The sequence below is a fragment of the Gadus morhua genome, unplaced genomic scaffold, assembly GCF_902167405.1.
Source record: "Gadus morhua unplaced genomic scaffold, gadMor3.0, whole genome shotgun sequence".
Classification (NCBI taxonomy): Eukaryota; Metazoa; Chordata; class Actinopteri; order Gadiformes; family Gadidae; genus Gadus; species Gadus morhua.
This window is the reverse complement of record NW_021964139.1, coordinates 1-13,298: the sequence shown is the minus strand read 5'-3', so window position 1 is coordinate 13,298 and position 13,298 is coordinate 1. Positions and strand designations below refer to the sequence as shown.

The window sequence follows — 13,298 nt, the reverse complement described above, 5'->3', positions numbered from 1 at the left end:
ACCTATGAACACTATTTACACAGTAGCTAGCAACAGACGCTCGCTCAGAAAACACAGGAAGGCAAGAGAGTAAAAGACAAATGTACACAGAAACTGGTGAGGAACATCTTTCCTCTTGGAGGGAGGGGGGTGAATTATGGGATGTGCTTTACTTTACAGTCCTGTACAGTGTTGCATCGACTGGAATCGATTTTTTGTCTGTCGCTAATTTTCCCTGAGGGAATTCCCAGAGGGAATATTCCGGAAAACTCCTATGGTTCAGCGTGGGCTGCATGTCAGTGAGGTATACGACGGCCGGGCGCACTGCAATCCTACTTAGAAACACCAGAATAATTTTTCTCATCGTAACATGTCTGCCTAGTCACACCTCTTCCTCTCCTAACCATCCCTGGAAGGAGGTATTCTTCCCCTTTTCCCTCTCTACGTTGATTTTCATTTCCGATATGGGTTTTGGGAAGTTTCCTTGGAGTGGGCGTAGTCTAATGCAGGCCCCTGATAACCTATGAGTCCGTAACTGTGTTAAAGGGCGATACTAATAAAGATAATTGGCTTTGAATCTCTGTTGATGCCTTCAACCCTTTTGGTCTGCCGTGTTTGGGGTCCTCATCGCCACACGCTGTTCCAAGAGTCAGAGTTGGTCCGTCTCTGACAAACAGCGCCCTCTGGAGGCCGAGCGCTGACATAACACCAACACAAACTGAACCTTCTTCTCAAATGGAGGACGTAGTTTCTGTCTTTAATGACGCCTGGACGTGTCTTTATGCGGTGATAGCAGGGACAGCTGTTTCATCGGGGACGGAGGACTCTGGATGGAAAGAGAGGAAATAAAAGAAAATCGACAGAAAAATAACCATCAACACAGAGTGACCTCTAATCCACAGGCAGCTTGTTAAAAAATAACACAATCATGGGTTCGATGCACAGTGAATAATAATCAATACAATGTAGAATACTAGTGTCAATATTATAGTAAGAGATCTTGAAATAAACATTATCACATATTTATGTATTTGACTACAATCCAAGCCTATTTTTCACTCTATTTCTGTCTTTTGTTTGGAGAAAAGCGGGTAATGTTATTCAAAGCCGATCTTTCTCAAACGTACGAGTTTTGTCGGGCAGTGCTGGCTCACAGATCTCCCTGAAGCAGACGTCCTGCTGGACCTTGTAGGTCCGTTTGTACCTGTGGGGGGGGGGGAGACCAGTCAGGCTGAGGGGCTTGGTGAGGACACTGAACTCACACACAGGTCTTTGGACGACACAGTGAGGACTTACAGGTAGTGACACACTCCGTCCTCCCAGACCGGGACACTCTTCGTCTCCGAGAAGAGACGAGTGCAGGGGTGAGGCACCCGCTGGCAAGCTGGGGGAGACAGGGGGAGAGAGGGGAGACAGAACAAAGCGAGGGAGAGAGAGAGAGAGAGAGAGAGAGAGAGAGAGAGAGAGAGAGAGAGAGAGAGAGAGAGAGAGAGAGAGAGAGAAGAGAGAGAGGAGGGGGGGAGACAGGGAGAGAGAGAGAGAGTAGTGGGGAGACAGAGAGAGACAGAGGGAGAAAGAGGAGTGGGGGAGACAGGGAGAGAGAGAGAGAGAGAGAGAGAGAGAGAGAGAGAGAGAGAGAGAGAGAGAGAGAGAGGAGAGGGGAGACAGGGAGAGAGAGTGAGAGGGAGGAGGGGGGGAGACAGAGAGAGACAGAGGGAGAGATCACCAGTGAGACAGAGACAGGGAAACACACTTCATTGTGTACATGTGTGTTAGTATACAAGGGGAGTGAGTGAGGGACTCTGGGCGGTTTAACGAGGTTCAGGGGAGAGGGGGAGAGGGGGGGAGGCTGGTCTCGGCCGGGGGCTACGGTCGGAGGAATGCTGCAGGAGAGGAATGTCTAAAACAACTTGACCGGGACGCGTTAGGTGAGGAGACCCTCGGAGATGGGGGGCAGGGGCAGGCCTTGAACTCCCCTGTCCAGTCTCTGTAGACTGGACTGGGGAGTTTAAGACCCACCTGAGGAGGGCAACCTCCTCAGGTGGGTCTACAGGTAGCCTGCTGACAGCGGGGATCGAACCCGGACCCCTCCGCCTGGACCCAGGCCGTGACCCTGAGCCGGGGAAGCGGTCCTTGGACCATCGACTCCGAGCTACGCCCGCCTCGGCGGCTCCAGGGTGGCTATAGCCTCCCAGCCCGGTGGGCTCAGGCTCATTACCCATGATGCCTCAGGGGGGGGGGGGGGGGGGGGGGGGGGGGGGGGGGGGGGGGGGGGGGGGGTTGCTAAGCGCTGTAACAGTGGGGCCGTCCTGAAGGGGTGAGGTCATAACCACAAGCTGTAGGAAACAGGGCAGGTTCTCACCACGAGAGGGTCGTTTAAAGACACAATTCAACCTCGCTCAAATCCGGGGCCCAAATGTATTCACTTAAGTTTAACATATGCATGTATGTGTGTTTTTTAAGCTGCATGTGTGTGTGTTTTAGTGTATATGTGGTGCATGTGTGTGTAGATGTGGTAAATGTGTGTGTGTGTGTGTGCGTGTGTGGGAGTGTGTGTGAGTGTGTGTGTGTGCGTGCAAATGCGTGCTGAGATGTGCAACTCCACGCATCAATGATAACATCACCTTACTAATAGCTCACGCTGCCTTCCCCCCCAGCCAGCTGTACCGTCACAGCCCCCGCCCCCTCCAGCACCACCACCACCACCACCCCCACCACCTCCACCACCACCACCACCTCCACCAACCCCCCATCACCACCACCACCACCACCACCACCCCCACCCCCACCCCCACCCCCACCTCCACCACCACCACCTCCACCACCACCACCACCATCACCACCACCACCACCACCACCACCACACCACCTCCACCACCACCACTACCCCCACCCCCACCACCTCCACCACCACCTCCACCACCACCACCACCACCACCCCCACCCCCACCTCCACCACCACCCCCACCACCACCACCTCCACCACCACCTCCACCACCACCACCACCACCACCACCACCACCACCTCCACCACCACCACCACCACCTCCACCACCACCCCCACCACCACCCCCACCACCACCACCACCACCACCCCCACCACCACCCCCACCACCACCACCACCTCCACCACCACCTCCACCACCACCTCCAGCAGCACCCTGGTGTCTCTGAGAGACCCCAGCTGTCCTCAGCTCCCCGGCACGGCGCTCACATTTCAGCTTGGCTGAGAGAGATGGACCCTCTACGGCTGGTACCGCTCCACCATACGCTGTCCCCCCCCCCCCCCCCCCCCCAACACTCAGCCCCCTCCTACCCACTACACACACCCCACTCCTCCTTACACTCACCCCACCCCTCCTCCTAACACTCACCCCTCCTCCTCCCCCCCTCCCCCTTACACTCACCCACCCCCCCTCCTCCTAACACTCACCCCTCCTCCTCCCCCCCCTCCCCCTTACACTCACCCACCCCCCCTCCTCCTAACACTCACCCCTCCCCCCCCCCCTCCCCCTCCCCCTTACACTCACCCCTCCTCCTAACACTCACCCCTCCTCCTCCCCCCCTACCCCTTAAACTCCCCCCCTCCTCCTCTTCCTAACACTCCCTCATCCTCACACTCCTCCCCCCTCCTCCTAACGCTCCCCCTCCCCCTAACACTCACCCTCCCCCCTCCTCACAATCCTCCCTCCCACTGACGGGCCAATCAGAGGTGCGGTGGCGTCCTGGCCCCGCCCCCTCCTGGCCCTGAACCTACCAGGCGGGGTCCTCGCGCCCTCCTCCGGGACCTCCAGCGCCAGGCTGATCTTATTGGTCGTCTCCTCGATCCGCTCTAACCGCACGGGGGGCTCCGGCCCTGCAGGGGGACGATGGTACGGTCACACACGGTGTGTAGAGCTGTCTCACTGGTACGATGGTACGGTCACACATGGTACATATAGAGAGCTGTCTCACTGGTACGATGGTACCGTCACACATGGTACATATAGAGAGCTGTCTCACTGGTACGATGGTACGGTCACACATGGTACATATAGAGAGCTGTCTCACTGGTACGATGGTACGGTCACACACGGTGTGTAGAGGGCTATCTCACTGGTACGATGGTACGGTCACACATGGTGTGTAGAGGGCTGTCTCACTGGTACGATGGTACGGTCACACATGGTGTGTAGAGGGCTGTCTCACTGGTACGATGGTACCGTCACACATGGTACATATAGAGAGCTGTCTCACTGGTACTATAACACATGGTATGTATAGAGAGCCTTCTTACTGGGAGAAGGAGGCCTACTATATGGTGTATATATATATCTCTATAGTGGTCTTACTGGTCCGGTGACGGAGGATCTTGCGGGGCAGGTTGGTGAACTGGGCTGTGATCCTCCCCCTCCGGTCGATCAGCTCTTTATATCTGCAGGACAGGAAGTGCAGCAGGAAGCCGTTCAACCCGGGACTTAACTAGCATGTTAGGTGTCACCGTCACACACAGGTACACACAGGTACACACAGACAAACACACACTCTGCACACTCGGAATTCACTGCAAAACACTTTGGATAAAAGTTTGTAAATGATACATTTAATTTACAGAACATGAACATCGAGTCATTTGGCTTCTACCAAAACGACTTACAGTTTTATATTAACATTCTCAGTTGTAGCTTTTTAATTAAAGCTTTGTTTTTGGTTCCTGATTGGCCCCCCACCTGTGTTCGTCAGCGTTCTCTGTGTCGGTCCCGCCCCCCCGGTCCAGAGGGGGGGTCTTGGGGCGCCCGTGACCCCCCTGACCCAGCGAGGACAGCCTCTCTCTCCTCCCCATCCGCCCCTCCATCGGAACTGTTCCCCAACGCAGGTGGAAAGGGTTTAGTTAGAGCAGTTAACACTGACCCCTGCTGGCGCTCAGAGGGAACTACACCCTCCTGCTCAGAGAGGGGGACGCTCTAACTCGTCTTAAAACACAACTACATGCTTCAAACAAACAAATCGACTTTAGCATTTTGAATAATGGATGGTTAATGAACGGGTCGATGTATAGGTACAGCTTTTAAAGCAAAAATAAATTAGCAATTCATTTGGCAATTTACAGTACAATGATGAACAAAGTAAAAAGTTCTGAATTCAAAGATTCAAAGATTAAAAGATAAATTCATCACAGTTGATGGGCAGCAATCATTCAAAAGATTCAAAGTGAGAAAACGGTTTGAGATTGGGGGCTGACGGAGACCGGGCCGGCCAATCAGGGCTCTGGGGGCCGGCCAATCAGGGCTCTGGGGGCCGTTCTATCAGGGCTCTGGGGTCGGCCTATCAGGGCTCTGGGGGCCGGCCTATCAGGGCTCCGGGCCCGGCCTAACAGGGCTCTGGGCCTATCGGGGCTCTTGGGCTCTGGGCCTATCAGGGCTCTGGGGGCCGGCCTATCAGGGCTCTGGGGGCCGGCCTATCAGGGCTCTGGGCCTATCAGGGCTCCGGGGGCCGGCCTATCAGGGCTCTGGGCCTATCAGGCCTCAGGGCCCGGCCTATCAGGGCTCAGGGCCTATCAGGGCTCTGGGCCCGGCCTATCAGGGCTCTGGGCTTATCAGGGCTCCAAGCCTATCAGGGCTCTTGGCCTATCAGGGCTCTGGGCCTATCAGGGCTCTGGGGGCCGGCCTATCAGGGCTCTTGGCCTATCAGGGCTCTGGGCCTATCAGGGCTCTGGGCCTATCAGGGCTCTGGGCCCGGCCTATCAGGGCTCCGGGGGCGGGGCCACTCACGCGTGCTGAAGGCCAGGTGGCGTGGGGCGCTGTGGACGGTCTCGGTGCCGGGGGTCCTGACGGCGGTGAGGGTCAGCTGGTACTGCTGCCCGGGGCTGAGCTCCCTCAGCGTGTAGGCGCCCTGCAGCGCGCTGGGCAGGAAGCGGCTGCGCGTGTTCAGCCCCCGCGTCACGTTGACCACGAAGCCGTCCGCCGCCGCGCCGGGGGGGCGCTCCCAGGTGATGAGGGCGGAGCTGGACGTCACCTGGGCCAGGGACAGGTTCTGAGGGGGGAGGGGCCCTGTGGAGGGGGGGGGCAGACGTTGAGTTGAGGACGATGTGATGCGTCTTCTGTCGCTTTTCAGGCTCTTTATTATCAATCCGTTCATCTATCATCTATCATCCATTCATCTATATAATCCATCTATAATCCATCATTCATTCATCTATCATCCTTCCATCTATTATCTATCTATCATCCATCTCTCATTCATCTATCATTCATCCATCTATAATTCAGCTATCTATCCTTCATTCATCCATCCATCTCTCATTCATCTATCATTCATCTCTCATCCTGCACAGCCCATAATGGTGGATCCCATGTGGGCCAGATGTTGAGGGAGAGGTGTTGCCGTACGGGTCCAGATGTGCAGGGGTCCGGCCGGCCGGCTGGTGGAGGGGAACTCCTCGGCCCGGACGCCGCTCTGGGTCAGCACCTCCAGCGTGTACATCTGGCCAGGAAGCAGCGAGCTGCGGACAGGAAGTGACCTCGTTAACCAGCGGTCGAACCACACGGGCTCTGTGTGTGTAGTACGGGGACGCTGTCATCTGACTCTTAATATTCCTATTAAGGGGAAGTTGGTACTTTCTGGTTCTTTTCACCAAAACCGTTTTAGGTCAACTTACTGTTTTAGGTTTGGCACACATTTTTCTTTTCTTTTTTTCTTTTTTTAATTTGTAATCTTTTTTTAAGGGATTTTTTTAAAATAATCGTTTGGATAATCGTGATTTCAATATTGACCAAAGTAATCCCGACTATGATTCCTCCCATAAGCGAGCGTCCCCAGGACGGCCCCAGCGGCGGCGGACCTGAAGCTGAACTGGGTGGCGCTGCCGTTGAGCAGGGCTGTGCGGGGCGCCGCCGCCGTCGGCGGGCACCAGGGAGAGGCGGAGCTGGGTGGCGGCGGCGTGGCGGGCCGCCTGCACCAGCCAGCTCAGCCACACCGCCGTGGACGACACGTTCACCACCGCCAGCTGCTCCACCGCGAGCGGGCCTGCAGCACACCCGGTGGACACATGAACCCTCACTCATACATCCACCTCACAGAAGAACCTCACTCATACATCCACCTCACAGAAGAACCTCACCCATACATCCACCTCACACAGAAGAACCTCACTCATACATCCACCTCACAGAAGAACCTCACCCATACATCCACCTCACAGAAGAACCCCACCCATACATCCACCTCACAGAAGAACCTCACCCATACATCCACCTCACAGAGAAGAACCTCACCCACTCATCAGTCTGTCACTCATCTGCACAAACCCCACCCTGCCCCAGCTCCACCCTGGCCCACCCTGGCCCAGCCCCACCCTGGCTCACCCCCACCCCCACCCTGGCCCACCCCAACCCTGGCCCAGCCCCACCCTGGCTCACCCCCACCCCCACCCTGGCCCACCCCCACCTCCACCCTGGCCCACCCCCGCCCCACCCCCACTCACGGGTGCGTATGAGGGCGACGGCGGGCTGGCTGATGTCGTTGCTGTTGGCGTTGCGTTTGATGGAGAAGGTGGAGATGTTGTAGAGCTCCCCGGGGGTCAGGCCCTGCAGCAGGTGGCTGCTCTGCTGCCGGTCCAGGAAGTCCGTCTGCCGGCCCCCCCGCCCGCCCCCGCCCGCCCCCGCCGCCAGGGGGGCGTAGGTGATGGCGAAGCCCGTGACTGGGACGGGGGAGGGGTGGGGCTGGTCCCAGCGGATCTCCAGCTCGCCCTCCTCCACCCGCAACACGTGGAGGCCCGACGGAGGCAGCAGGTCTGGGGGGAGGGGGGGGAGCTGAGGACCAGAGACACTCTGCACCACCTAAACATAAACTACAATGCACCACCTAAACATAAGCTACAATGCACCACCTCAACATAAACTACAATGCACCACCTAAACATAAACCACAATGCACCACCTCAACATAAACTACAATGCACCACCTAAACATAAACTACAATGCACCACCTAAACATAAACTACAATGCACCACCTAAACATAAACTACAATGCACCACCTAAACATAAACTACAATGCACCACCTCAACATAAACTACAATGCACCACCTCAACATAAACTACAATGCACCACCTAAACATAAACTACAATGCACCACCTAAACATAAACTACAATGCACCACATAAACATAAAATACAATGCACCACCTCACCATAAACTACAATGCACCACCTAAACATAAACTACAATGCACCACATAAACATAAACTACAATGCACCACATCAACATAAACTACAATGCACCACCTAAACATAAGCTACAATGCACCACCTAAACATAAGCTACAACACGTGGAGCCCAGACGGAGGGAGGGGGGAGAGCTGAGGCCGAAGGACCTATGAGCGTACACCTCCTTAACCTTAGACCTATAGACACTCTACACCACCCAAAACATTAACTGGAACTACAGTACACCACCTTAAGCTTCAACCTACAGTCCCCATAGTGACACAAACCTTTGACACGACAGGCGTACTTCAAGCTTACTTGTAAATGTTCACTCTAATACATTATTTTATTCTTCCCAGTACTTAAATTTACATAGTATAAGGGGCAGAGATTTGTATTCTTATAAAATGTTATTGCATTGTTATGTGCACTGTTATTTTCCTCTGACCTTTGTCACAGTCCTTGCCCGTGTGTCCGACCCTGCAGGTGCAGACGTAGTTCCCCTGCTGGTCGCTCCTGCAGGCGCCGCGGTTCCCACATGGCTGAAGTACACACGGGTTCTCCACTAGGGGGCGACAAACACAAGCAGCTCAGATCAGCTGTCGGACCACAGACGACCATGGGTGTTTAGAGTTTATCAGCACGATGTGTAGAGCGGAGCGTTAACGGCCACCAGGGGGCGACGTTCTCACGTATGAAGAGGAACAACACTGAGTTCAAGGTTGTTTCGCCGTGTGAACCAACTGGTTCAGGCAGGACCACGAGAGTATTTTGTTAACCCCTTAAAGACACCTATGCTGTGTCATAGTGGAACTCATTCAGTGACTGTGGTTATCCAAATAAGACTAGTTTAGTTAAGATATTATCCCATTTTCACATATTTAAGGGTAGGTGTTGCGGTCTAGGGCAGAGCGATGCATCATGGGAATGGTTCGGTATGGTTAATGTCAGGGTCTGGGCGAGAGTGATGCATGATGGGAATTGTTCGGTGCAGTTATTGCGCGGTCAGAGGTGAGTGATGCATCATGTGTATAGCTCTGTGCGGTTGATGTCGGGGTCTGGGGGAGAGTGATGCATCGTGGGGGCCCAGCCGTACCCTGGCAGGCGGGGGGCAGGCTCCAGGTGCCGCTGACCCCGCAGAGGGTGCGCGTGGTCCGGGGCACGGCGGTGAAGCCGGGCCGGCACACGTACTGCGCCACCGCGCCCGCCGCCGTGGACGAGAACTGCACCTCGGCGTGGACCACCTGGGGGGGGGGGCCGCAGCCCGGCCCTGGAACACACCGGAACACCGAGGGGTCAGGACCCCTCCTACAGCTGGGTGACCCCTGACCCCCCCCTACCTGTAAACACCCTACAGCTAGGAGACCCCTGACCCCTCCCTACCTGTAAACACCCTACAGCTAGGTGACCCCTGACCCCTCCCTACCTGTAAACACCCTACAGCTGGGTGACCCCTGACCCCTCCCTACAGCTAGGTGACCCCTGACCCCTCCCTACCTGTAAACACCCTACAGCTAGGTGACCCCTGACCCCTCCCTACAGCTAGGTGACCCCTGACCCCTCCCTACCTGTAAACATCCTACAGCTGGGTGACCCCTGACCCCTCCCTACCTGTAAACACCCTACAGCTGGGTGACCCATGACCCCTCCCTACAGCTAGGTGACCCCTGACCCCTCCCTACCTGTAAACACCCTACAGCTAGGTGACCCATGACCCCTCCCTACAGCTGGGTGACCCCTGACCCCTCCCTACCTGTAAACACCCTACAGCTGGGTGACCTCTGACCCCTCCCTACCGGCTCTTTAAGGACATTGATCTGATTAACTTGGTAACCAGGCGAGAGTCGGCTGAATAACTACTAGAGGATAAAGAGGTACAGACGGATAGTGAGGAGAGGAACGAGTCCTGATCCGCCTCACTACTGAATAAAGAAGTACGGGGTAATGAGGTACAGAGTAGAGGTCGGGTTATGACTGGAGGTAAGGGTCCTGACCTGATTAACTAATGACGAATGAGGTACATTGTAGATAAAGAAGTACAGAGTAGATAGTGGGGTACAGAGTAGATAGTGGGGTACAGAGTAGATAGTAGGATACAGAGTAGATAATGGGTTACAGAGTAGATAGTGGGGTACAGAGTAGATAGTGGGGTACAGAGTAGATAGTGGGGTACAGAGTAGATAGTGGGGTACAGAGTAGATAGTGGGGTACAGAGTAGATAGTGGGGTACAGAGTAGATAGAGGGGTACAGAGTAGATAGAGGGGTACAGAGTAGATAGTGGGTTACAGAGTAGATAGTGGGGTACAGAGTAGATAGTGGGGTACAGAGTAGATAGTGGGGTACACAGTAGATAGTGGGGTACAGAGTAGATAGTGGGGTACAGAGTAGATAGTGGGGTACAGAGTAGATAGTGGGGTACAGAGTAGATAGTGGGGTACAGAGTAGATAGAGGGGTACAGAGTAGATAGTGGGGTACAGAGTAGATAGAGGGGTACAGAGTAGATAGTGGGGTACAGAGTAGTTAATGAGTATAGAGGTAAGGGTCCTGACCTGCGTTGGGGCCGGGCGGCCGGGTCCTGCCGGCCTCACAGTGGCGTCCTCCGAAGGCGTCGGTGCACTCACACTTGTACTTCCCGATGTAGTGGAAACACGTCCCGCCGTTCAGACACGGGCTGGACGCACACGGGTCCGGTTTACCTGGGGACCAGAACCCAGAGCGTGAGGGGGACTGGACCAGAACCCAGAGCGTGAGGGGGACTGGACCAGAGCCCAGAGCGTGAGGGGGACTGGACCAGAACCCAGAGCGTGAGGGGGACTGGACCAGAACCCAGAGCGTGAGGGGGGACTGGACCAGAACCCAGAGCGTGAGGGGGACTGGACCAGAACCCAGAGCGTGAGGGGGACTGGACCAGAACCCAGAGCGTGAGGGGGACTGGACCAGAACCCAGAGCGTGAGGGGGACTGGACCAGAACCCAGAGCGTGAGGGGGACTGGGGGAGACCAGGTCCTGACCTCTACACCAGGACCACCTCACGGCCCTCCCCTGGTCTAAATGAGGTCCCGTGGAGACCGGAGATCAGATCTGCGTCAGGTCTGATTGAGATCCCATGAAGGGTCAGGCTATGTTTGAGGAGCAGCTCCTGTCTTCAGGACAGCAGGAGACTCAGATGTACACCCAGAGAACCTCTCCTTGGGTCTAGCACATATACCTCGGTCACCAGCTAACACCCCGCCGGGGGGGGACTCTGGGGTACGTACCCACTTCACAGTGCCTCCCGGTGAAGCGGTAGGGACACACGCAGTGGTAGCTGCCCGCCTCCTCCTTACAGGACCCTCCGTTCCGACAGGGGCCCGACGCACAGGTGTTCATCCGGACTGGGGGGACACCAGCAGAGAGCCAGGGTTAACACCATCACCGTCATCACATCTCACCAGAACACTGCATAACAGAGCCTAACCCGACGACCGTCTATCGAGATCAACGTCTACCCAGATCCAACATCTAACCAAAGAAATAATTAATGACACAACTTTTCATAGTTTAGACAAATTTTCTGTGCACGTGTCGGTGCACATCTGACCTCGTCTGCTTCTACAACCAGAGTGCACCCGTCGACACGGCGCACCCTGAACGTTAGCTTAGCGTCGTACCTTTCTCGCAGTGCTTCCCCCAGTAGCCGTGCTTGCAGGTCGCAGGAGTAGCCTCCGTGGCGCTCGTAGCAGTAGCCGCCGTTCACACAGGGGGAGGACTCACAGACGGAGCGGGGCTGTACTGGAGAAACACACAGCGACACTTGACTGTGTCCCGTTGGATGTCCAATGGGAAGAGGCCGTGACATCGCCACAACAAACGGCTGCACTACATTACGCAACTCAGCAAAAACAACTGAACGACTCCTGGTCTTGTGACAGAAGTGAAACCGAGCAGTTAAATAAGAATCATTCATCGTTACGCTCAAGTTTCATGAAACTGTTCTGGAAATAAACAAGCCTCTCTCGCGGCCAAGGAGCAAAACAAAGTTTCGATGATTCATACAATGACATCAGTCCTACTTAAGCAATACCATTTGTTTCCTGCAGTTAGCATGAGGGCCGAGCCCCTTATGGGACGGTTAAGGTAGGAGGTCAGACCCCCCACCCCTCCTACGCATTTATTGTATGTCGTAAGTCCGGCATATTAAAATAGTACTTGGCATTGTCTTATCCTGGCGATCTGTGTTGTGTAAGGTTAATGGGTTAACCTCGTGATGGTTAGTGCTTGGCACTTGGTTCTATGAACATCCTTACTGTACAGGCAGCCATATATGTTGTTTCTCCTTCTTCTGACAAATGCACTTGCTGTAAATGGCTTTGTGTAAAAGCGTCTGCTGAACACCCTGAATGTAGAACCTCCTCCGCGGGTGCCCTGCGTGTGCCGGAGGGTTCCCCCCGGGCTGGGGGGTGTTTCTGGGTCTTACCATAGGGGTAGAGGTCCCTCTGGTCCGGCTCCGCCCCGCTTGTCTGACAGGTGCAGAGGTACGCGCCCCCATACTCCAGACACGGACCGCCGTCGGGGCACGGCCGGTTGTTACTGCAGGGGGTCTTGGTCACCTCTGGGGAACACCGAACACACAGGGTTGAGGGGGGGGATGAGATGGGGGGGGGGGAGGAGGGAGGGGAGGGGGGGAGAGGGAGGCGGGGGGGGTGGGAGGGCGGGGGGGGGGGGGAGGAGGGGGGGGGGGGGGGGGCTGAGAGGAGAGAGAGGAAAAAGGGAGCGAGGGGGGAGAAAGAGAGGGGGGAGAGAGAGGGGGGGAGAGGAGATGCACGGAGAGGGGGGGAGGGGTGATGAGATGAGACGGGGGGGCGAGAGAGAGAGAGAGGGGGCGGTGGAGAGAGGGGAGGGAGAAACTGCAGGGGGAGGGATAGGGAAGAGAGCAGAGAGAGAGAGAGAGGAGACGAGAGAGAGAGGATGAGGAGATGGAGGCGAGAGAAGGAGAGAGAGAGAGAGAGAGAGAGAGAGGGGCGGGGGGGGAAGAGCGGGACGGTGAGAAGAGAGGGGATAGGGAGATGAGAGGACAGAGAGGATGATGAGAGAGGAGAGAGACGAGAGGAGAGAGAGCAGATAGAGAGAGGAGGAGAGAGAGAGAGA

General features: G+C 55.8%; 1 protein-coding gene across 1 annotated transcript; it reads right to left on the bottom strand.

Annotated features, from left to right (window-relative positions):
• LOC115539063 (sushi, nidogen and EGF-like domain-containing protein 1) lies at positions 1-12,762 on the bottom strand (the record flags this gene model as incomplete). The annotated part of the gene is given in 18 exon segments (XM_030350267.1): positions 1-805; positions 1,107-1,183; positions 1,276-1,363; positions 3,737-3,835; positions 4,311-4,393; positions 4,689-4,818; positions 5,730-6,008; positions 6,348-6,460; positions 6,800-6,843; positions 6,845-6,984; positions 7,442-7,750; positions 8,618-8,734; positions 9,266-9,439; positions 10,721-10,867; positions 11,429-11,545; positions 11,822-11,858; positions 11,860-11,942; positions 12,628-12,762. Coding segments are annotated over 18 exon segments (2,219 nt in total), but the record flags the coding sequence as incomplete, so codon positions are not given.
• Positions 12,763-13,298: the final 536 nt, after the last annotated feature.